The following is a 25,860-nucleotide window of genomic DNA, read 5'->3' as shown; positions in this document are numbered from 1 at the left end:
TCAGTTACTCCCAAAACACCATAAAAATGTCTCCCTGATCAATAATTGCTTATTATGACATGCATTTGTTGTGCTGGCTGCCCAGGTATTCAGCTATTTGCTTTCTAAAAGTATAGAAAGCAAGCAAGGCTCGTCAGCCTGTGCAGTTACAAAGAGCGATCCAGCTGTGGAAATCACTGAGCCACTTCTGAGCTGTGACACACACCCTCCCATCCCCATGAACCCACACCCCGCTGAAGCCCCAAGACCAGGGCTTTCACGAAGCCTACCCTGACCTGGCTGGAGGAAGTGGCTCCCTTCTGTGAATTTTCAAAGCCTGCTGTTTGTATTTCTCTTGGAACTCTTGTCATACTCTACACTGCGCTCTTTTTTTTTTTTTTAAGATTTTATTTATTCAAGAGAGAGAGCATGTGAGTGAGAGAAAGCAAGGGCAGGGGGCAGAGGCAGAGGGAGAAGCAGGGTCCCCACCGAGCAGGGAACCCAATGTGGGGCTTGGTCCCAGGACCCTGAGATCATGACCTGAGCCAAAGACAGATGCTTAACCGACTGAGCCACCTGGGTAGCCCTCTTGTAGAGGGCCTCTTGCATTCTGATGACTTTTCTGAATGTTTCTCTCCCCTATTAAATATGTATTTCTCACTAGATTATGACTTCACGGAGGACAGGGACTCCCTTAAAGCTAGGACTTTTGTGCATTCGTCTTTGGTGCCTTATTCTCAGGAGATAGTTTATAGACACATGTTGAATGGGAGAATGAATGAAATGTTAGCAAACATCCATATCCTGTTCCTTAAGACAAGTTGTTCTTGGATCTATCAGACCCAACAGCATCTTTCTGTGTAATGAATATTTTATAATACCATCTTTGTCACCCATGAAGTTTCTCATTTTTAAAAGTTAATAAAATGTCCCAACTGTTACATAAAGGAGAACTATAAGAAGCATAATACATTAAATAGCATGTATGTAAATATGCAAGTTCTTGGACACAACTCCATCAGAGAACATGATCAAGCAGCTCTTTGTAGCTGCGGGAACCATCACTGCGAGTATCACACTTACAAAAGCAGACAACAGGTGTGTTGTGTGGGTGACTCAAAGACCACAGGCAGCATTGCTGTTAGTAATGTGATTTTCCAAAAGGGGGGAAAGCTCTTGGTAGAGATCGAATCATCACAGAGTTTAATTCCCCCTACATTTATATGGTAGTTGTTTTGCTGGAAAATTCGGTGCAAAAATACTGGGGGCCTGGCTCACATATTTACAGGCTGGTTTTTCACCTCCATGAAAGACAGGATATTTGATAGTTGTGTTGGATGCTGATAGATGTGTTGGGATCATTCTTCGTTGTGTGGGATGCCCCAGGCATTTCAGGATGTGAAATATAGTAGTACCTCCCGGTCATTGAGACAATAAAAAATGGAAGCATTAATTACCCTCATTGAGAATCATTGGTACTAAGCCATCAGAAAACTGAAGTCCCCAAATCCAATCCAAACCACAGTTTTAGCTGCATGACTGGGAAAGGTAATCCACTAAGAATTCCTAAAAGGGATAGAGTGGAATGGAACAAGTTTAATGAGGACAGTAACCTCACTTGGGTGTTAATTGGTCTTTTGGGAGAATTCTACAAGTGAAATCCTAAAGTGAGTGCTTCTCCAAGTTCTACTTTTGCTTTTGGTAAGAAAGTAAATTTCCCATATAAAAATGATATTATTCACAAATGAAGATGTTAGAAGACTTTAAATTCAGCATCTCCATAATATATGGTCATCTAGATGGTAACACTTGCATTGGGGCTGCATCTAATGGTATTGTCATTGCTACTACTAATAATAACTATTATTCATTGAGCTGGTAGGTGATTGTCTTAGTTGAGATGGTCTAGAAGCTGAGCCTGAGGTAGGGATTCAGGTGCACATGATTTTTGAGAGTGTCCTCTTTAGGAAAAGCCTGTAAGGGAATGAGGGAAGCAAGATAGAGAAGCAGAAGGAGTCAACTCAGGATAAGACTGCAGATAAATTCTTGGCCAACATACAGGGTGCCCCGGAGGGACCACAGTACAAAGTTTTCTCACTGTCCAGCTTTGAGGGAAGGTGTGGGAATATTGTACCCCTTATCAGTCAGTCATTGCTCATAGCCACTGAGCCAACGTGGGAAGTTAGAGGGCTGGCAGGTAGAGGGAATCACTCTAGATGTCTAGATGTCTCTGGACATGAGGGCTCCTATGTTCACAGCAGCTACAGTAATGGATGCACAGCCTGGTAAATAGGACCCACTAACAGAATTATTACAACGCCAGACAATCTATTCTTCTCCTTTTGTTTTGAAACAATCTCAAATACCCAGAAAACTTGCAAGTATAACACAAAGATCTTTTTCCCCTCCCCCAAACCATCTGAGGGTAGGTTGCCAACCTAATTCTCCATTACCCCCGAATACTTTAGCGTGTAATCTCTACAAACAAGGACATTCTCCACCATAATTAGCATATGGCCATCCCATTCAGGAAATTCACATTGATACATTATTACCATTTAATTCTCAAACCCTATTCAGCTTTCACCAAATGTCCCAAGAGTGCCCTTTAGAGCAAGACAATCTAGTTGAAAGGCATGCATTGCACTTAGATGTCACATGCTTTTAGTATTATTTACTCTGGAACAGTTCCTGGATCTTTTTTTTTTTAAAGATTCTATTTATTTATTTGACAGAGAGAGATCACAAGTAGGCAGAGAGGCAGGCAGAGAGAGAGGGAGGAGGAAGCAGGCTCCCTGCGGAGCAGAGAGCCCGAGGCGGGGCTCCATCCCAGGACCCTAGGATCATGACCTGAGCCGAAGGCAGAGGCTTTAACCCACTGAGCCACCCAGGTCCCCCCAGTTCCTGGATCTTTCTTTGACTTTTATGACCTTGAGATCACGGGGCAATTATTTTTTTAGACATAATAATCCTTCCATCTGGATTTGATGATTATAAAATGCCCAGTTCCTCACCAAACTTTCAGTTTATTTGTATCAATATTGAATCATAGTTTCCTATTTTATTCAGTAGGTTTGAATCTAGTTCTGTAGTTTATTTTGATGCTCATATTGTCCTCACTTTGACCAGTGTGAATCCCTCCAACTGGTCCTTTTGTCTTTTTCACATGCCCTCAAACAGCCATTGATCCCATCCTTGCTTTTGGTTACAAGATATTCCAAGCTGATCTTACAGTTTCCTTTCCTCACCCCTGGATTCAGCCATTTCTCCAAATAGGTCTGACTCCTTTTAAGTGGAAAGTGGTACTTAGAAGCCAAGCTGCAGGTGTTGAGTGTGCTCATTGCTATTAAAGTGTCACTCCTCCCATGTCTTCGCAGTGAACAGTGGTAGGGTGTGTGTGTGTGTGTGTGTGTGTGTGCGCGCGCGCACGTGCACATGCACATGTGTTCTGAAAACCATGAATTCATGTTGATACATGTAATTCCAACACGACAACAGAGTATTCGTTCTAATTTTCTTCCTTTCCATATTTTTATCCCTTCTCAGGTAGTGGAAAACATGACTTTTATTGTCCTTATGATGTTTATTTGATTAATCCTCTGATATGCAACCACTTTCAACACCACTCCCCATCCCCATACAGTCACCCTCCTCCTAATATGCTGGCTCTGACACTAACACCCTGTGACAGGTACCGTGGATGGGTACCATCCACACTGTGTGGCTTGCCCTGCACTGATACCAAGTGCCAGGCCACCCCTCCATAGAAACACACTTGGCAGGCTGCCCCTCCAGGTTCATGCCCTCTTTGTTCTATGCAGAATGTCTACTCTGTTACCACATGCCAGGCTCCTCCAGGTGTGGGCACCCCCCTCAGCCCAGGTGGGTTCTGATTCTCCATGCCAGGCAGCCCTTTTCTATGCATGTTATCCTCCCCCTGTTTGGCCTTCAACTTCCCGTTTTGGGCTTCCTCACCTACTCCCCATCCTGAGGCATGGAGGATTGCCATGTTCTTTGGTTTTCGTGCCAAATTGTATGGGAGAGATAGGAAAGAAAGGGAAGGGAAGGAAGGAGAAAAAGATGTATGTGTATTTGTTTCCAGTCATCACACAGGCTTTCAAAATGAGCAGTGTTACTCCGCATTTCACCCTTGAGGAAACTGTGACTCAGAGCGATGAAGTCACTTGCCTACGGTCTCATGGCCACTATGTAAGGAGGCAGCATCTGAACCCTGATCCCAGCCTCTAGAGCCAAATTCTGTCCACTCAATACTTTCTCTCAAGACTTTGGTCTTTAAAATCTGTTTGGTCTTAGGGTCCCTGGGTGGCTCAGTTGGTTAAGCATCCAACTTTTCATTTCGGCTCAGGTCACCATCTCAGGGTCCTGGGATCAAGCCCCATGTCAGGCTTCTCGTTTGGCGGAAGTCTTCTTCTCTCCTTCTCCCTCTGTCCCTCCCCAAGCTTGCACTCTCTCTCTCTCTTTCTCTGTCTAAAATTAACAAATCTTTTCAAAAAATAAATAAAATATGTTTGGTCTTTGTGTGGTTCCCAAATATACAACAGTAGTGTTTGGAGAAAAGGAATACAGTTCTCTTCAGAAGCAGTAGGTTTGTTCATTTTAAAAATAGATTTCCTACCACTTGGCCCACTTCCCTCTCTGTCTCTTGTCTGCAGAGAGGTTCAGCAGGAGCAGGACTTTATTTGGCTCAGTTGCCCACGTTGGGTAGTGAGGCTGTGGTTTCTGGTGGCCAGTGTCACTCAGCAAGCAGCCTCACTACCTCCCAGGTGGTGGTTTCTGCCTTCCATGGCTGGCAGTTTTAAAATGAGTCATCTTTACATCCTTGCCACCCCTTATCCTCTCCCCTAGCCAGCTCTACCCCTGCTGCCACAAGAGAGCTTTGTGACTTTCTGAGACTTCAAAATGGGGAAGTAGATGCTAAGTCTGGAACGAGGAAGGGGAGAAACATTTGCTCTGGTTTCAAACACACAACCATGAAAAACTTCAGTCTTAATGCTTTCCATCCCCCAAATGCTGAGGGCTGGTGCATATAGAAAGTTAGCATATATCTATGTTGTGAACTTTTAACACTATTCTGTGACTCATTTTCTTAATGCCTATTTGTCAGTGTCTCTGGGGTTCATTTAAGTAACTCCAGAAAATGTTCAAACAAGGGAAGACCAAAAAAGAAAGAAAGCATTTATTTGCATAAAATAGCAAAAGAGCAAGAGCCAAATAAATTTGACTTCTCCCAGATCTAATTTCTTTGGAAGAAAATTGGTTTGAATGCTTCCAGATATAGTGTATGAACTTTTTCCTCATAAAATCTTAAAGTTGGGCAAATATCCTAGAATTCACCTCGTGTTTATATGTCATTGATGAAGAAACAGAGGCACTGAGGAAAGTGACTGAGGGTGATGGGAGCAAGTGCAGAGCTGTAATCGTGTGTGTATGTGTGTGTGTGTTGTTCACTTGTCAGTAAATACTTGGAAATAGGTATACTTTATAAGATAAGAAATAAAGCTAAGGCAGATATGGTTCTGGTTGTCAAGACACACACGGTCTTAAGTTAGGCTGTTTCCTGACTTTTATTTCTGTGGCCTGAGCAGGTGGCCTTGTGAGGAGACATGTGACATTGAACCTTTGGCATCAATACCCTTTGGAGTGTACAAGCCCGAAGGAAGGCCAAGGGCAGATACCAAAGTGTGAAAACCATGTTTTAATTCACTGTTTACATTCGATTTTAGAATTAATTCATTAATCAGTTTTTAAAGGTGGGGAGGGGCAGAGGGAGAGGGGGGAGGAGAAGTTTAAGCAGGCTCCCCAGGCACGCCCAGTGAGGAGTCCGAGACGGGGCTTGATCTCACAACCTCGAGATCATGACCTGAGCAAAATCAGGAGTTGGACGTTAACCCACTGAGCCAGGCGGCCCTAGAATTAATTTATAGTATTTAATTCCTTTGGGAAGTTTCCCCTTAAAACTGGATCCTTCAAGAAAAACAGGCACGGATTCAGTGTATTTTAATGACGAGAGTGATCTTAGGACACAGCTCGCTATTAACCACTACTTTGAGCTGGGCACTTTTTCCCCAAGACATTATATTCCATGTAGCCTTTTCTTTGAACTCTTGGAGAGAGTCCCCAAAGGCCATTTTATCCACTAGCAAAGCCATCCATCCAGCGCACACATGCGTGTTGCTGGGGAAGTTTATGTGGATGAGAATCACTTTTAAAAAGCTAACACGTTCGGGACGCCTGGGTGGCTCAGTTGGTTAAGCAGCTGCCTTCGGCTCAGGTCATGATCCCAGCGTCCTGGGATCGAGTCCCACATTGGGCTCCTTGCTTGGCGGGGAGCCTGCTTCTCCCTCTGCCTCTGCCTGCCATTCTGTCCGCCTGTGCTCGCTCTCTCTCCCTCTCTCTCTGACAAATAAATAAAAAAAAAATCTTAAAAAAAAAAAAAAAAAAGCTAACACGTTCAAAAAAAAAAAAAAAGCTAGCAGGTTTATGAAATCCCATGTGGGGCTCTCTCTCAAAGGTCTCTGCTCTTAGAAAATATTATAGTAGAAAATAAATTTCAAAAAAAAAAAGACATTTTGCTCACACGTATATCTCTTCTTCTTAACTGCCATTTGCACACTTAAAGCAACTGGAACCAACATAATTTTCTTAAATATTTTAAGTGTTTAATTACATCTGGGGAATTGTTTGAAGGGGTCCCCCAAAATACTTTTAGCTAATTGATGTTTATGAACAAGATGATATATTACATTTTATTTATTTGGTTGGGGTTTAGGAATTCTAAGCCTGAGATTATGCTGCATATTTCTCTTGAAATCTTTTCTCAATGCTCACTCTTTTTTCCTTACTTGGAGTGTACCTTACTCATTTACTTACTTTCTTCAGTTCCCCAATTGGCGTGCTGTACCCCCAGCCCCGTGAATACAGGTTTGGGCTTAGGGCAGTACAAGCAGCCAGGAGACCCCGAAGATGACCATTTATAGCAGACAGTGACTCGGATTAGTCAGCAAGCCCATCTTGCCCCTCTTTTGGGGGCCATTTCTTGTCTCCTTTTCTTCAAATTGCTTGTATTGAGAGCACAATAAAATCTAAGGACAGAGCTGGTTCTCCCTGTAGACAACACTGGGACATCTCCTTTTTTTTTCCCCCCTTTAATTAACTTAATCAGTGACAATTGATTGGATGCCAAGTCTGTGCACAACCCAACACTTCGCCCTCCCAAAGAGTTATAAACTCCGTGTGTGGATCATTGAGAGTAACGCTCCCACATCTCCTGCTCCATCTGTCTCCTGCTTGATCTGCCTAATAAATCCTTACTCATTTCATATCCTTTACCCACTCGCTCAGGAGTTTTTCTTTTTTTTCTTTTAAGAATTTATTTATTTATTTGACAGATGGAGATCACAAGCAGGCAGAGAAGCAGGCAGAGAGAGAGAGGAGGAAGCAGGCTCCCCGCTGAGCAGAGAGCCCAATGCGGGGCTCCATCCCAGGACCCTGGGATCATGACCTGAGCTGAAGGCAGAGGCTTTAACCCACTGAGCCACCCAGGTGCCCCGAGCTCAGGAGTTTTTCTAATAGCAGGAGAAATCAAGCCACATGGGTGCGTGGCTGTGCGGTTGACTTTGCAGCCTCTTTTCCAAGAAGACCTTGAGTCATAAAAACGGGGAATAGGCACGTAGGTTTCTCCAGTTGGTACCTGACGGCCTCTATCTGTTGCCTTTTTCACGATGGTCTAATTTCTTTCTCCAGTGACAGGGCTGGCCATTATCTTTGAAACCCTTTTCATAGCTACACAGTTTTGAAACCCCACTTTGATGGCATGCACGGGGTGGGGATTGAGACTGTTTGCGGAGATTTTCGGCCTGTCCATCATTTATTTCTATTTTTTTCTTAACCATGTCCCGCCTTTCTAATTCACTGTGAAGCACGCTGATGGGGACATTCAAAGTTTTCCTCTATTTTTAATCTTCAAACGATCTTTATTTGCTGCTCTGCACATTGCTAGATTTATTTCAGCCTCTTAACACTAGGGTCATAGTTAAGCGTCAGCTTGGAGCCAAATAGCCCGCAGCTGAAATGACCACACCTCCAAAGTGGCATTTTCCCAGACTGTTCCTGCCTTTAATAACGAGCCAGCCAGGAGGCGAGTCTGTATCTCATTACAGCAGAGCCTTGTATTAGGCCTGGTGCATAATTAGATGTGAGGAGTCACAATCGGTCCTCTCTTTGCAAGATTTCTCAGAGCTGCATCTGCTCCCAGCCATTACTTTTATTTTTAATCTAACGCGTTTGAACCTCTCTCTCTTTCTCTCTCTCCAAATTACGTAACAACAACAACAACAACAAAGAAACCAAGGCAGTCCGGAGATTGGTGGCTTTAAAAAGTCTGGGTCCCGAAGAGATTTTCACAAGACGCTGCAGAAACAGACATTTGAGTCAGAGTCCTTGGAGGGCCGTGAACCAAGCACACAGGTATTTTCTAGCAACAAACATGGTTACCAGGTTACTGGGCTGTTCTGCCCAGGGCATGATGTTGGTGTTTGAACTAGAGAAAGGGTTAGACTCAGAGAATGTCAGAGGAGGAAGAATGCTACTGGCTGACTCAGTGGGTTTCTTTTTTTTTTTTCTTAAACCTGTTTGTAGCTGTAGAAGTTGGTGTTCAAAGGAGAACCCGCAAGTTCAATAATGAAAATAGGTAGAATTGGAGGGGGATGCTCTCCCCCCATAACAAGTCCTGAGGAGACACAGTGGGGCCTCTAAGACAGGCTGAGGACTGAGTGAAAATCCACACTGTGGCCAGTCTGCCGGGTTTCTCTTCATGATTTTGCCACATATTAACTCTGTCACCCCAGGCAGGATAATTAACCTTTCTGGGCTTCCTTCCCTGGAAGACAAGGATGATAATAAAGCCATCTCGTTTTATTTTAACTTTTATTTTTAGTTCATCATTCCATTAAATTTTTTTGAGTTCATTTAAAAAATATATGTATGTAAGTGAGTTGTATCATCTGTACATGACCTTTCAGGAGGGGAAAGGAGGAATTAGGAAATATTTACATGAAAAAGGAGTGTTGGGTATGGAGACAGCTGGTGTAAAGAGAGTAGCGCCTTAGGAGAGCTGCTTGGCCGCCATCGTGGTCAACCGTTGTTTGATCTTGGGGAAGTCACTTTACCATCTGAGTCCGCTCAGTGGGAAATAATGGGCTGCAGTGGTTCTCTTCCAATTTTGAATCTCAGCTCTCTGACTTTGACATTAGTTTGGTTTGAGAAGATTTAAACCCTTTGGGAAAAAATGGAAACAGCTGAGCTAACGAGGCAAAGTAGTGTTTTGAATCTGATACACTATGTTGGATGTATTTGAGTGATTGCTCTCGAAGAGGACAGCCATGGTTAACTGGAAAGTTTGAGAACTCAGGCAGAGGTTCTGTGGAGGAGTAGTTGAGCATATATACTGTGTGCGTCTGTTAAAACCACACAGCCACTGAAACCTTAGAAGAGAATGTTGAAACTATGGGAAATACTAATATGTTAACCCAAAATCAAGAATCCAACTCTTGAATTTGGTAGGAAAGATATGCCTACAGAAATATAGAGGGCAGTATCTTTGGGTACTAGGACTCTTGTGTCTTCTTAAAAAGTATCCTTTTCTCAATTTTATACAGTTTCTATAGCAAGTACTTTTTAATTATTCAGGGGAAGCTTTCTTTAAAGCATTTTTTGACTTATTTTAGAGAGAGAGAGAGTGAGAGAGAGAGCGAGAGTGAGAGCATGTTCATGTGAGGGAGGGAGCAGCCGAGGGGAGAGGGAGAGGAAGAGAATCTCAAGCAGACTCCCCACTGAATGTGGGTCCTCACTTGGGGCTTGATCTCATGACCCTGAGATCATGACTAGAGCTGAAACCAAGAGTCAGATGCTTAACCTACTAGCCACCCAGGCACCCGAAGGGAAGTGAACTGTCTTAGTCAACTTGGGCTGAATAATAGAGGACAATAGACTGGGGTTGCTAAAACACCAGACATTTATTTCTCATAGTTCAGAGGTGGGAAGTTCCAAGATCAAGGTGTCAGCTGATTTCATTTCTGGTAAGAGTCCTCTTGCTGGTTTGCAGACACCTTGTTGTATCACCACACAGTGGAGACTGAAAGAGAACAAACTTTCTCATATCTCTTATACGGGCACTAATTCCATTCATGAAGGCCCCATCTTCATGACCTGATCACTTCCCAAAGGCCCTACCTCCCATTAGCCCGGTAGGCAGTAGGATTTCAACACACGAATATTTCAGGGACACAAATGTTCAAGTCCATAACACTAGTCACAATGACACCAAATAGTAACTGACACATGGGGTTGTTTGAGTATTAAATGAGTTAATATGTGTAAAGCATTTAGGTCAATGCCTGCTCACTCTTAGTGCCCATACCTTCTAAGTAAAATAAACCAGTCATGAAAGAACAGAAATTATACAGTTCCACTTATGTGAGGTCCCTAAAGTTGTCAGATTCCTAGAGAGCGAACATAGACTGGTCGTTGTCAGGGATTGTCAGGAGTGGGAGGAATGGAGATTATCTTGTAATGGGTACAGACTGTAGTACAGATGGGTACCAACGAAAAGAATTGTGGATGGTGGTTTGCACAACAGTGTGAATGCACTTCACCCTCCTGAGCGGTACTCTAAAAAAGGATGAAGATGGTAAATTTTACATTCTGTATATTTTACCACAATTAAAAAAATTTTTTTAAGAAAGCCAGGGCTCTATTCCAACTTGTCCATTTTATAAATAGGAAAAATAAAACAAAGGGGAAGAAATTTGTTCAAGTTTTATAGAGCATCTTCTGAAATTTAAAACACCTATGGAGTTTAAGCTTTCAGGCTCTCCCATTATAAGCATCTTACCACGCTGAATGGTTAATGACTAGAGAGTTTTAATACCTATTTTTCCAACAATGTGATCTTTACCGCCCGGCTGACTACTTAATCTGAGCCCTGCAGAGGAATCAGCCATCAGTTCCAGGGCTGAATATGGTGGGCTTCCTGAAACATGGGACATCTGAACTCTGTAGGAGATTTTTAAGGGATTTTTCATTGGGAATTTTGACTAAATTCAGTTTTTTAAATTTTTTAATTTTTTTTAAAAGATTTTATTTAGTTGTTTGACAGACAGAGATCACAAGTAGGCAGAGAGGCAGGCAGAGAGAGAGAGGAAGGGAAGCAGGCTCTCTGCTGAGCAGAGAGCCTGATGTGGGACTCGATCCCAGGACCCTAAGACTATGACATGAGCTGAAGGCAGAGGCTTAACCCTCTGAGCCACCCAGGCGCCCCCAGTTTTTATTTTATATCATGAGCAACTGAATTTTTCCTTGTCTTCGTCAGACAGAAGCCACACCAGGTATCTCAACAAAGGAAATATAATATAGGGAATTGGCTAACCAATGTGGGAAGACTGAGAGAACTAAATGGGAGAATTCAGGTCGTACAGAAATAAGAGCTGGAAACAGCAGGCCATCCTGCTGCTGGGGCCCCAGCAGAGGCTCTAAATCTGGATCTTTATTGCAATCCCCCGGAGGGCTTGCTTGAACCCACAGGGCCATGCCCCACCCCAGAATTTCTCATTCAGTTGGTCGTGGTGGTGCTTGATAATATGCACTTCTAATTAGCGTTTCCCAGGAGATGCTGAGGCTACTGGTCCCAAGACCACACTCGGGAACCACGGGTCTGGTGGGAAGAGTTTGGAGTTAGCAGAACCTAGAAGCTCCAAAGATCCTTAGAGCGAGGATTCCAGTCTCTGAGGGGAGGGCCGGACCTAGCTAGAGGCGGTGTCTTGGGAATCTCAAAGGAAATACCCCACGGTGTCTGGGAGTCTGGACTTGGACCTCTTAGAAGGGTCTGACTGGCTGGTGCTCATACCTCCAAGGAGGTAAGATGAGGATGGTTCTGGAAGCGTCCAAACTCACTGGAGGCCAGAGCCCACTGCCACGACCAAGGTTCCAGGAGCTGCAAGTCCCTTCTCCCTCTTCCGGCCATCCAGGCTCCCTCTAGCGCCCCCTACTGGCAGAACCCAAAAGGCGTGGTGGCAAAGCAGAAACGTGGCTTGCTGAGGGCCAGGCCCAGCATTACAGAGCTGAGTATAAACTTTGGAACAGAGAGACAGTGGGTAAATGACCATCACCCCATGAAGCACCCTCATTTGGCATGCTAACAGCACTCCATTAAGTCATCAGCTAGGTTGTAGAGCCAAGTAACACAAACATGGTTTGTGTTTAAGTGTTATACTAATACTCATTGTGCAGAGATGCTCAGACAGTGAGACAACCGGCAACACCTTCCATGTCGCTCCCATTCTTGGCACCTTCTGAGTGGAACGGGGAGGCCAAGTTCCTGAATGTATGGAAGTTCAATACGTGTATGGTGCAACTCCGTGGTACACACATAGTCCATAAAAATTAGAGGATATTATGGATAATACTGAATACCTTGCCTTTTCATATTAACAATACAGTGTGCTGTGATCACCTTTCTTGTCCAGGGATACATGTTTACTTGGGTTTTCTGCAGATGGCTGCATAACGTCCCATTAGATGAAAGTTCCCAAATCTTTGAATGCTACTTCTTTTGGGAGATATTTAGATAGTTTCTATTATTTTGTTACTACGATGTTCCAGAGATGCTCTTGTCCTCACAATCCTTGCTCACTTGTCCCTCATATCCTTGGTATGAATTCTGGAGATGATCTATATTGACATCCTTTCAAAGAAGCTTGGTAAATTCAATTTATTTTCCCAAGGCCCTCATCAATTCTAAGCCAAAAAAAAAAGTATCAGTAATTCAAGTACAAATATTGATTATTGCTAGCACATTCAGTTAGGTAAAATTTATCATCTAGCAGAGTAACACTTTTATAAGGTAGATGGATGTCCCAGGAAGGATGTTTTATAGAGAAATTGTGTAGTGACACATCCGTTTAGTAGAACTTGAAAACATTTTACCATTAGTTTTATAGTTATTTATAACAGTTCATCTATATTCTTATGATATATCACTGATTGTGGTTATATAGTCTTTGCCAAGTCTTTGCTTGGGTTTGCCATTCCCCATTACTGGAATATTCCTAATGGAATAAAGCATCCGCTTTGTGAAAGCTTTCAGACTCTTTTTTTCAAACACACTGCAGCTAAAAGAGGACGTCCTTTGAATAGCAAAGGGCTTTTCTGCTTTTTGTTCTGGTGCTTTTTCCTACAACTGCTGTGAAAGTCCTGCAGAAGAATATTCCCAGCCCAACATCCCTGTCTTCAGAAGCATAATATTCAGTCTGAGAATTTCTGGAAGATTTCTTTGGGAAAGCTCCTCTCGGGTCATCTTATTTTCTAGTTTCAACAACCAGCTTCTGAAGTTGAGATTAGGATGAGGTCCCTGCACACCCCAGTCCAGGCTCCTCTCTGTTCAGCCTCTTCCAGTTGTGTCCTGCCTGAGCGTGGGACAGGAGCGACGTGCCCCAGAGATTCAACTCCCCACCTCCGGAAGACAGCATGCCCCAAACGGATAGGAGCACAGTGCTGTTTCTCAGGCCTCTCCTCAAGGACTGGTTTATCCACATCCGAGGAGTAATTACCTGCTTGCAGGTGGGAAGGAGACATTTAATTTTAGGATATTCAGGCCAGGAAGCAAAGCTGTGATTTTTCTCAGAACCCCTGGTTTGCTCAGAAGCCGCTTGAGGCCTGATCCTGCAGTCCTACGTGGGTGCAGGGGTGAGACCTGCCGGGTTCTCGCGTTCTCATTTTGGCCCACCGTCTCCCTCTCACAAGATGGGTCTCTTCCCGCAGGCACGTCCCCGCCACTTAAACGTGCTGTGTGATGTGACTGGCAAAGGGCCCCTCACCGCCTGTGGCTTCGACCTCCGCAGCCTGCCGCCTGACCCGCGGCTGGAGAACCTCCTGCAGCAGGTGAGCGCCGAGGACTTCGAGAAGCAGAATGAAGAGGCCCGGAGGACCAACCGGCAGGCCGAGCTCTTTGCCCTGTACCCGTCGGTGGACGAGGTGGGTGCAACCCTCCCCATGCTGGAGAGTTTCAGGGAGGAAGCAGAGTCTCCAGGAGGATATTATCTGATCGTGACCGGATAGCCCTGTCCAGATGCTTCATTGTATGATTTCTGGGCCGTTCTTTTCCCTAGGACAGGCCTGTGGGATAGCCTTCAGTTACTAATCAGTCCTGCCAAGAGATTCCAGTTATAACAACCAGGATTTTCATTGCTCTCTACAAAACACTTTCACTGACTTTTGTCTCCTTTCATCCTCCCAACATTTCAAGGGTCTGCAGGTAGTGACCTCACTCGGTGAGTCAAACCATTTAGTTATTTGGGGGTCTGTTTTGGGGTTAACCCAGCGAGACGTGCGTTACTTGAACTTTGATATTCTCAAGTGTTAAGATTTTTGTAAAAAATAATCTCTGTGGGGGCGCCTGGGTGGCTCAGTGGGTTAAGCCGCTGCCTTCGGCTCAGGTCATGATCTCAGAGACCTGGGATCGAGCCCCGCATCGGGTTCTCTGCTCAGCAGGGAGCCTGCTTCCTCCTCTCTCTCTCTCTGCCTGCCTCTCTGCCTGCCTCTCTGCCTGCTTGTGATCTCTCTGTCAAATAAATAAATAAAATCTTTAAAAAAAAAAAAATCTCTGTGAACAACCTGAAGGGAATTGCTTTGAAAACATTCCAGCCTAAAATGAACATACCTGTGTAGAGGCTCTGTGCCTTTCCTCTGTCTGTCAGAATGTCTGTACTTCTGATTCTTACCAAAACTGGTGACCGCAGCAGCTCTGCTGTCCAAATTTTATTGAAAGCTCAGTTGCAGGATCCACAATTTGGGGGCATTTTTGCCCAAGGGATAGACCATCATCCCTGCCTCTAAATGTTAGAAATTTAATTTTCGGGATCCAACAGGAAGACCATTAGGGAGCAGGCTTCTTAAACCTTGCAAAGCCCCTACCCCTGGGCGTTGTGTTTGCTGACTTGCCCTGGAATGAGCTTACTGTTGGTCAAAAAAAAGCCTAGTAAGGGAGGCAGCAGTCACGAGATGGGACGTGATGTCCACTGTGCAAATATTATCGAGGACACAGACCTCCTCCTCATCCAGCACCTGCTTCATTGAGGATGCAGAGAGAAATTGTCTCTCAAGCCTACGGACAGAGAATTTGCATCCACTGGGGAAGCAGAACACTTAGACTGTGCACATCTTCTCCTCAAGTCTTTACTTCAGGTCAAATTTCTGTTTGCAGCTACTAAATCTAGTGGCTTACTTATTGGAATTTACTTCTCCTTTGTTCCTTCCTTCCTTCCTTCTCCTTATATTCCAGCCACCTTGGTTTTCTGACCTACTTATTTCATTTGCAGTGGCCTCAAATCCTTTTCTGAATGAGGCAGGTTAAAAATAAACATGAATAATTTGGGCAGTGTTATCACCGCCATTCTTCAGATTGCAGAGTAAGAGTCAGGAAGGTTAAGTAACTTGTTCAAGATTCAACAGGCAAATTAAAATACAGAATGGGCATCCCAGCCCCTTAACCCCTGTTTATGTATCTACATGGGACTGCCTTGTGTGTGAGCCCACCTAATTGAAATCCAAAGATGATATAAGCAACCACATTGTATATCATACCTTTTCAGTTTCCATAGAAAATTGATTTTTTTTTTACCAGCTTTGTCAAGAAGTAGTAACCTGATAGGTTTGATTTCCACTTACATTCCTTTTCCTCCCAGTTCTATGGTAGAGGTGCCCATAGGTAAGAAACTGTCCCCACGTGGATGCCAGGAGAGAGAAAACAATTAAGGGGTGAGAAGGACATGTCCAGTGGGATGTCAGCTCACTGAAGTCCCCATCAGAGGACTAAATGAGAGGGTGTCCAGTCTTGCACTGATTACAAAAAGAATCACGGACTCTGAGGAAGAAACTTTGTTTTATGGTCTCCAGAACAATGCAGAAACTTGATTAGAACTAAAAGTTATAGTCTAGAAGAGGTCCGAATAGGTATGCTTTATTGAGTGGAGAGGAATGCTTTGTAATTATTGTACCAATTATTTGTAAATTGCTATGTCTAAAATGCTGGAGGGCCCCTCTACCAGCCTTTCATATTCTGAAGCTCATACACACAGAAATTGCATTTGTCCTTGTGATTTGAACTTCCTCCAAAGGTGGTCCTGTGGAAGAAAGGAAAATTTCAGGCTACCCTGAAGTGATCACCCCCACTGATTTTTTTTTTTTTTTGGAAACACATTAATGAAACTATTTAATATTACCATGACTTTATTTCCTGGCAAGGAGAATGAGAAGAGAGGTGAACTATTATATCCAAATTATGACTGAGCCTACAGGAGAGGTAAAAGTAGAACATAACCATAACCACCAAGCCTCTGTGAGGTGACTTCTTTCCCTGATTCACTCTCAGTTCTGTGAAAGGCATCGTGTGTATTGGTCCCTACAAAGATGCCCCTGTCCTCCAGATCACAGAAGAGTTTGCATTCAGTCTCCCTAGGCTGCAAATAACAGAACCCAACTAAAAATCAATTATGAAAAAAAATGGTGGTGGGGGATGGGATTTATCCATTCACATAATGCCATCACAGGTGGGCAGATAGAGTGTTGGCCTCAGGATCTCCTGCATCAACTGATAGAAGGACATCTCTCCTACTGTCTTTGTCTTTCTCTCTCACTATCTCCCTCCCTTTCTGTCTCTGCCTCTCTCTCTCTCTCTCTCTCTCTCTATATATATATATATATATATATGTACACACACACACACACACACACACACACACTCAGGAAAATGGAACTACAGACATCCACTTAAAAGTTCATATTTGTTCTTCTCCTTCTCTGGAAACTAGTTCCAACTTCAGATAACTATAAAGGCTCAAGAAACATATAGATTAGAAGAGACTTAGGAAATGCATCAATATGTAGACCTTGTTTGGATCATGATTTAACAAACTAACTGCAAAAAAAAAAAATGGAGATAGTTGGGGAAATTTGGAACTATTTAGTAACAATAAGAAATTACTGTTAATTTTTTAAGAATCATCATGATATTACAGCTGTGCCTTTTTAGAAGTCTATCTTTTAGAGATTTACAGGTGAAGTTATATGATATCTGGGGCTTGGCTGCCAAGTAATCCACTACCGAGTGGGGAGAGGTAGTAAGTGGGAGTAGAGGTGAAACCAGGTTGCCCACGACTTGAACGCGTTGAAACTTACATGATGGGTAAAGGTGGTTCATTACATTTTTCTCTCCAATTATATGTGTGTTTACATTTCCCAATGAAGAGCTTTTAACCACGGATCCCCAAGATTCAAATCCAGACCAGAGAGAGAGGTAGCCTTAGACACCCATGAATGTATGTTCAGTTTCTTCTCCAATGGCGGGGGGGCTTCTCGTTTTCGATGTGTCTGCTCTGATCACCCTACAAGTGATCTGAGCTTGTTCGGAAGGAGCCGAGCTCCGTGTGGGCGTCGGGCAGTGCCTCCTTGGAAACAAGCCCAGCCCTTCCACCGGACAGGATGGCCAGCAGGATTGGGCCTTGGAGAATAGAGGTTAGAGTAGGTGTGACTTAACCACTTTGTGTCACCAAACCTGGTGTAGAGTTATCGGGAAGGCAATTCTGTTGCTATTTCTAAAAATGTTACCATTGCTCTCGGGTATCTGGGAGGAGCTCCAATGCTTTATAGCCCAGGAAAATATAATTAGACCCGACTCTATTCTTTGGAGCCTTGTGAGCTGCAGACCACCAGTGTTGGGATACTCTATGACAAGGGCAGGAATTCAAGTTTACAGGACTTGGCATTGTTACCTTTGCATGCATGAAAATAATTAAGATCCTGTGATAGTTCAGGTTTGAATGTGAAAAGTTTCCTTAGGGATGTGGTGTTTCTCTTTAAGTCTTGAGTCCCAGTACAGTAAAACAGAGTCCCAGATGTGGTTAGTGAAAAAAAAAGAAAGGTGCATTTGCCATTACTAAGTCGTTACTTATGTGTCATTACTAAGTTTCCTGTACTTAGAACTTCAGCAAGCTCTACCTGGATATGCATGTGTAGAACCTATATGTTTAGCCTCAAATCTGTTTAAGAAAATGGTCAACTGAGAAAGACACTCTATTATGAGTATTGGTGGTTTACATACAGCCTGCTGTGAGCTGTTCTGACTCAGGGTTCAAGTCTGAAACTCACTATTTAGTAGAAAAACCTGGCAGGAGAAAATTTCTGAACGGGGACTTAGAGCAGCCAAAAAAAAAAAAAAAAAAAAAAAAGTAAGAAAGAAAGGGAAAAAAAGAGAGAGAGAGAGAAGCCAACCATACCAACAATAGGTGTAATATTTTGCGATACCATCTGGTGGATGTTACTCAGTCCTATTCGTGTTCCCATTTCCTTCCTTCCTCCCTCTGTCTCTTTGTCTCAAATGCCTTGCCTTCCTAAAGGAGAAATTGTTTGCGGTCAGCGTTGACTTCGAAGCTCGGGATTGAATAACAAACCCTCTTACAAAAGGCAAAGTGTTATCTGTTTGTTAGAAATAAGGCCAATGCAGGTTGAGCGCTGGGCAGCAGCGCTTCCCTTCCCTGGACTCACTCTGGCCTGAACCCCTCATGGAAATTCACTCATGATTTCTTCGCCATGTGATTCATAACAGGAGGATGCTGTGGAAATACGTCCGGTGCCAGAATGTCCAAAGGAACATCTGGGCAACAGAATACTGGTCAAGGTGCTGACCCTGAAGTAAGTCTCAGCAAACATACTAACCACTGCACGGAGCTGATCTTGCCTTTTACATATAAGCTGCGTCTGTAGGGACGGAGCTCGAATGGGGAGGGCCGTCCCGCGCCCTTGTAACCGTGTGCGGCTGTGACACGATGGGAGGAGCAGCGTTTGGAGTCAGCTAGACCCAGATTCTAATTCTCCCAAGCCTTGAACGGTCCCCTCCTGTGTCACAGGGAAGGCACACCCTGAAGGGAGTCATGGAAGGGAACTGAGAGAAACAGAAGGAACAGGGAAAGCTGGGCAGGGAAAGAAAAGAAAAAACCTGAAAAGGAGTAAATGGTGTACTTGAGTCCACTCTGACTAATTCATGAGTGCCGGCGGTGCGTTTCTCTTCCCAGCTCTGTGTCTAGTGACTTCACGTCAGTCCGTCACTTGAAATTGGCCGTGGTAGGATATTTGCAACATAGAAATGAGAAAATGCTACAAATCAGAGGTTTTTTTTCTCCCCCCACAGAGACTTGTTTGTTGACTATTGAAACAGCGTTAAATGCTACTAAAACCCAGTCTCCACGCCGGGGACCCCAGAGGACCAGAGAGCAGTGTGGACTCCAGCAAACCATTTTCGGGGAGTCCCCACTGCTAGCAAGGGCCAGTTCTTACCATCTAAGGACACGGGCCCATTGTGGCCAGCTGTCTGTTCTGTCTTTGGCTTTGCTTTTTCAAAAGAAGCAGGAAATTCAGATTTTTCTGCATGATTTCCTGACTTCTTACATACCTTCTCATTTCCTTTTTAAATATCCTACGACCGCATGTCTGCCATCTGGATTCACCTGGTGGGCCAACTCTTTGCCACATCTACTTTACAGCAATTACCTCTAATTTTTTTTTTTTTTGATGGTTGACTTTTAGAGTAGGAGAAATTCTGCTGTCCTCTGTCGATGTGTATTAATTTGATACGTGCAGATCAAAATATTACATACATTATTGAATACACATAAATGAGAAATTGAAATGTATGAACTAGTAAATCACAATAAATCCAGCACACAAACAGATTGTTGCATATCTAGTTGGAAGTGTTTGCATGCCTCTCTTGCAGACGTCTACTTTGGAGAATTCTTCCAAGTTCAAATCACAGACTCTCAAAAATATTCAGTTGTAAAATGCTCTATCTAGGCAACAGTACATAAGCATATTTTATTTTCATACCCCATTAGGAGGGTCATTCATCTGCTGAAGTCACTTCATGGACCCCTCAAACAGCATCTGGTTTGCAATTAGGGCACCTGGATCCTGGATTCAAGGCTGTATTTCAACCCTGGGAGCTTCTCTGGGTGTTTTAGCTCTTAGGCAGTCTTGAAGTTCCTATCTACCCTAAACTTCTGTGATTCTAATGAACAGTTTCCCCAGATCCTCTCCTGAGAACACAAACAGGCAGAGCTGCTCGCCCAGTTGTGGGGGCTCCCTTGATGTGGTAACTCCTCCCCCCAGCCAGCTCTACCAGCAGGGGGAGGGGAGTGAGGGCCTTTTGTCTTATACAGGGAGATGAGCAGCTCATAAAACAGCTCTCTGGCAAGTCTGGGCTACAAAAGGCAGCCTCTAGCCCTTGCAGGCCAACCCAGAAGTGGGAGTCTGCTGGTCCTTGAGCATGGGGACTGAGTGGAAGTGACCACTGGTCTCCTCAGCGTTGCTCAGGAAGTCCCCCTATTGTCCGAGGCACTCACCCACCCCCACAGGATGCACATCAGGCCCCTGGTAGGTGCAGTAACTATGCTCTTCAGGATTGGAGGAATTCTCCCTCCTGATGTCACTTTGCCACCGAGCCTTCCAGATCCTTCCAATAAATAAGGAGCCGCAGTTCTCACAGGTGGGAAAACATGGCCACTAAGACAGACACGTATTATGAAAACAAAACAAAAAAACAACAACAAATAGAGCCATTTGGATTTCTCTTAATGATAATTGTCAGTTTTCTGGCACTGTTTTTCCCCATTGTCAAAGCAGGAATCAGGTAGACTTGAGGTGTTTTCCCAGTGCACTTGGCCCACTCAAGTGTCTTAAATAGTGTCCGTATCAACATACATCTGCAAGAGGAGCAATGGACCAAAGAGACTGTCCCAGTTATAACTACTCCAAGTAAACCGGATTAAAAAAAAAAAAAAAAAGGCAAGTTCTTATAAGTAAACCGACAGTGTCAAAATTATGAATAGTAAAAATGTCATGGTGGTGTTAAAGACCCCCATTTCCCCATTGACACGGACATGCAGTATTCTATTTTGACCACTACAGATTTTATCAGCTTGGGAATTTTTCAGAATCTGTTGAGATCTCTAACGGTCACTGTTTTGCTTTCGAGAAACATGTAAAGCCTCAAGCATATAGAAAGAATCAGGCTGATGTGGAATCTGCAGATGGTTGTAGCACCTGGAAAAAAAAAGAGGATGGCAACAAAGTATTTTTCTCTTTTGCATTTAATGTGCAGAAATCTTTAATAAAAGATTTAATGCTATCTTATGTGCAGTAACCTCAGTTCAAGGAGTCTCCTTGCTGGGGAAACTGAGTGCATCATTAAGTTTACTCAGATAGATTGACTGAATGATTGATTTAAAATTTATTTATTTATTTGAGAGAAAAAATAAGCAGGGAGAACGGAGGGAGGGAGGGAGAAAGAGAAGCAGACTTCCGGCTGAGCAAGAAGCCTGATGCAGGCTCCCCAAGACCTGGAGATCATGACCTGAGCTGCCCAGGTGCCCCCCCCAACCCCCGGGCGTGTTTTAAATGCAGATTTTGGGAGACCTTTCACCATCCTTCCCTCTAAGAGATTTTGGTTCACTGGACCTCAAGGGGGACAAAGAAACCTACATTTTGATAAACTCCTCATTTGCCTCAAAATTTAAGTTTCTGGGGACTACCCTTGGAGATACACCTGTAGGAAGAAAAACCTCAGGTTCTGTGATCAGAAAAGGCTGGGCTCTTCTTAGGGATGCCTGGATGGCACAGTTGGTTGAGCGTTCAATTCTTGGTGTGGGCTCAGTTCATAATCTCGGAGTCATGAGATCGAGCCCCGTCATGGGCTCTGGGCTCAGCATGGAGTCTGCTTGAGTCTCTCTCTCCCTCTGCCTCTCCCACTCATTCTCTCTCTCAAATAAATAAATCTTAAAAAAAAAAAAGTCTTCTTTTTAGACAAGGTTACCCAGCAATAAGGCCATCCTCTCACACATGCCTTGAAACAAAATTTGGCCTAATTTCCATGGCTTCTGACATAGTGGTGGTCCAGGGCCTGGTTCCTCGTGCGCTCAGCTAGCAGAATCCTAAATCACGGGTTGTTAGCCTGAGAAGCTTGGAATGTGTTCATCTGTGCTTCATGTGTCTTCCGCAACACATGTAAGGATTATGCTCTGGGGATGCAGTCTCCTCAAACCCACCATTTCAAGGGGAATGGGCAGTTAGGGCTGACATGTTTCTAGCTCTCACTGGGTCCCCACAGCTCAGTGTTTATCAGCACTGCTCTGCTCCTTGCCCCAGCAACTCAGCAGCTCCCCAGGCAGAGAAATTAGGAAAGACCAGACATTCGCCCACACGAATGGTCCCACTATAAATTTATGCAGAAGCAGCAGAACTTTATTTAACTCTCTGAAATGCCTTGTCCCTTAGAATTGAATAATAGAGATTCTTATCCTAGTAGTAAAGGGTAAACTAGGAATAAAACCTTTGACTAAGACAGAGGCTTTACCATTAGAAAACACAGCACCTACAATGGTAAGTAGGGCCATATTGGATCCCACTGTGGCGCCATTCTGCCCTCCATCCCTTGCATTGCCCCCGACAAGTACTTTTTAGGAGAAGGTGCCATCCAGCCCAGTCTCCAATGACTGGGCATTTTCCACCAACCTCCCATCTTTCTCCACTAATATCCCAGTATGAGTCTCATCTGTGTGGAGTTACCCAAATATTTTGGGGGAATGGCGTACATTTTTAACCAGTTTATAGAGCTCAGCACTTTCAGCAAATTCAAAATCTTCTAAGTTAAAATGCTATTTTTTTCTTTCTCTGACAGGTTTGAGATTGAAATTGAGCCTCTGTTTGCCAGCATTGCCCTCTACGATGTTAAAGAAAGGAAAAAAGTATGGAAGCAAAGAACACCCCATCCTGGGGGGCACACTTATTGCTCATGATTTGGGGGGTTCATGTTTTCCAGATCTTACTCCTCTGCAGCAAAAACACATCAGATTTGAAAGTAGATGACCTTTGACACATCTGGTCCTACTGCCCTGGCAGTTTTTACAGGATTGATCTGGCAATATTAGTCATTTATGTTCTTCAAAGAATCTTGAAGGGAAAGCCTGCTGGTGGTAGTGGCCTGTTTAGGATCGAGAGACCAAAGAAATAGCATCATACGGGATGACACATAAACAAGGCAATTTAAATACATTTTTGAAGAGTTCGGATATATATGTAATGTCACCTCTGTTTGGGAGTTTTTGCACTGTGAGATAATCTCGTCACGGATGGTGAGGACCATGAGGTGAAGACCTCACTGAATGCGATGTCCTTTTAATGAAAGAGATTTTGAGTACCTCAGCCTCTTCTCCAGGGGAGTTTTACTGTTTAGTCACTTTGTGAACCCCGGAGGAGGACAAGAACAACACAGCCACAAAGGACACTGTTGCCCCTTTGACCTGTAACCTCTAGTATTTAAGGAAGTGTGTATCTCTTGGATAAATGTTCGCAACAGCTGAGATTTACATCAGCTAGGGTAGGTTTACTACTAAAACTGCTAACTCCTAAATTCCAAAGTGAAGGTAGTACTTGTCCCACCTGAGCGGGTGTCAGAGATCCCCTAGAGGACTTTGTCATCCCAGATGCTGGGCTCCCCTCAGAGCGTTGGACTCCAGAGGTCCAGGGCGGGGGGTGGGGCTGAGAATCTGCATTTCTAACAGCTTCCCTGGTGATGCCGAAGCTGCTGGGCAGGGGACCACATTTGGAGAACTTCTGGTTTAAAAAAGAAGTTTCTGTCTTGGTTTCTTAGCAATCGAGGGTGGCTTGGGGTGGGGTGGGGTGCTAGCTCAGCAGAGGTCTGCTGCCCTGTCGTTCTAGAACCCCTGCTGGCAGAGCTCTACCATCTTCGGTATGCACCCTCCCTAAGCCACTCTTGTCCCTGCCACTGTACTCCCCGAAAAAAGGAAAAGATGGGTGGGGGAGGGCTGGAAGTGTTTCATTTGTTGGTTTGTTGAAGTGCAGGGGGCATACACTCTTATACTAGTTTTGAGTATACGACGCAGGGATTTGACAGTTCTATACATACAACAACACTCACCCCCCTACCTGTCCTTGCCAGCTGGGTGACACAGCCCCTGTGCTCACAGCTCATTGGAAAGAACCTAGTCACATGCTCACTCCACCTGCAAAGGATGCTGGTAAATGTAGTTTCTGCTGAGCAGCCAGTTCTCAGCTATGACTCTTAGCGATGAAAGGGAGACCCGACTACCCAGCGGCTCTTAACTAACGCGGCACTGGTGAGCCCAGCAGCACGTGGCCTGTCCTGCTCTTGCTCAGAATCTCGAATGGGGCCTCGCCACCTGCGACATGAGAAACACTCTTGAACTTCCATGCCTGGCTTCCTTCCTGGGTTAGCCAATGAGAGTCAAGCTAGTGTCCTCGCTGTGAGCGACCCTCGCTCCTGGCTCTGCACGCTCTGAGACCTTTCTTAGGTTTCTCTGTGCAGGGCTCTCTCCCCAGTGAACCGTCATCTTCCAGCTCTGCCCATCTGTCCCTATCCAGGGACCCTCCGTGTCACATGCCTCCTGACTGCCATCCCCCCACTGGATGTGACCTCCCACCCTCTGGAGCTTCCCCTCTGCTCTTCTGTATGAGTGCGGTCCCTTATCTCTAGCTCCTACTGGTTAGTGGCACAATTACCTTTTTCCTCATTCTTTTTTTCTTTTTTTTTAAGATTTTATTTATTTATTTGACAGAGAGACAGAGATCACAAGTAGGCAAAGAGGCAGGCAGAGAGAGAGGAGAAAGCAGGCTTCCTGCTGAGCAGAGAGCCCGATGCAGGGCTTGATCCCAGGACCCTGAGATCAACACCTGAGCCGAAGGCAGAGGCTTAACCCACTGAGCCACCCAGGCGCCCCGCCTTTTTTCTCATTCTTGACTGTAAACTGACTGGGGAGGGCAGAGACAATTTCTTGTGTTTCTTTGCCGCAGTGCCCAACACATCATTAGTATTCAGGAAATACTGATGGGATAATAAAAATGCAAATGTTTTGAGGAACATCTTTCAAACAGCTCCAAGACATCTAGAAATTGCGACAAAATGCGTATCAGATTTTTCCACGACCCCTGGTCATAAAGACCCTTATTCCTTTGGCAACATTTCTTCATGGATTCCTTACCCTTTAAACACAGGTAGACCAGGAGAACAGCAGGGGTGACTTCTTTTTTGCCTTGCTCCTTGTTTACAGATCTCAGAAAATTTTCACTGTGACCTGAACTCTGACCAGTTCAAAGGCTTCCTGCGTGCTTACACGCCCTCCGTAGCTCCCTCAAGTCAGGCAAGATCAGCGGTCTTCTCGGTCACCTACCCATCCTCTGACATCTACCTGGTAGTCAAGGTAATTGAACACAGGCTGGCTTGCACATTCTGCATTCGGAAGCTCTCCTCGATGCCTTATTCCCAGAGCATGTTTGATGTGCAAGAGAGGTCAGAACGGGGCCACATGTTCTCCAAGAGAGTCACTTTGTTCACTTTGTTTCATGTTCAACTGGCCCCTTTTCCTTTCCAAGCAAATCCTGTATCCAAAGCTAGCACAACTCTGGGTTTGGGAGTCATACACTCTTGGTTTTGAATCCCGGCTTTGAAACTTTGTAGCTATAGGATGTCGGGTGATTATCTAACCTTGCCGAGACTTCGTTTCCTTATGTGTAAAGTGGAGGTTATAATACCGGCCTCAGTGGGCAGTTGCGATTGCGGAAGAAAGCCGGGCCCATTACAGGCTTTATTCCTGACCAACTGTTCCTCCCACCCTCAGTGGCCCTGTTCTGGGAGGCTACTGTGGAGGAAATCTTGCAGAGAGTTCCCTAATACTGTTCGTGTTCTTCTAGACACCTGTAGAGATATGTTCCCAAGTCCAG

The 25,860-nt window shown here is 44.4% G+C and overlaps 1 protein-coding gene across 3 annotated transcripts in view; it reads left to right on the top strand.

Moving 5' to 3' along the window:
• The window catches only part of DOCK8 (dedicator of cytokinesis 8), a 205,506-nt gene that overhangs the window by 69,016 nt on the left and 110,630 nt on the right, over window positions 1-25,860 (top strand). For all 3 annotated transcript variants that reach the window (XM_047699090.1, XM_047699089.1, XM_047699091.1), the window contains 5 exons: window positions 8,343-8,466; window positions 13,816-14,028; window positions 18,656-18,741; window positions 22,781-22,847; window positions 25,191-25,340. In XM_047699090.1, the coding sequence (XP_047555046.1) occupies window positions 8,343-8,466; window positions 13,816-14,028; window positions 18,656-18,741; window positions 22,781-22,847; window positions 25,191-25,340 (640 nt within the window). The remainder of the gene's footprint in view (window positions 1-8,342; window positions 8,467-13,815; window positions 14,029-18,655; window positions 18,742-22,780; window positions 22,848-25,190; window positions 25,341-25,860) is intronic.

The sequence above is a fragment of the Lutra lutra genome, chromosome 13 (genome assembly GCF_902655055.1).
Source record: "Lutra lutra chromosome 13, mLutLut1.2, whole genome shotgun sequence".
Classification (NCBI taxonomy): Eukaryota; Metazoa; Chordata; class Mammalia; order Carnivora; family Mustelidae; genus Lutra; species Lutra lutra.
The sequence above is the reverse complement of the archived record's forward strand: the minus strand, read 5'-3'. Positions and strand labels throughout refer to the sequence as shown.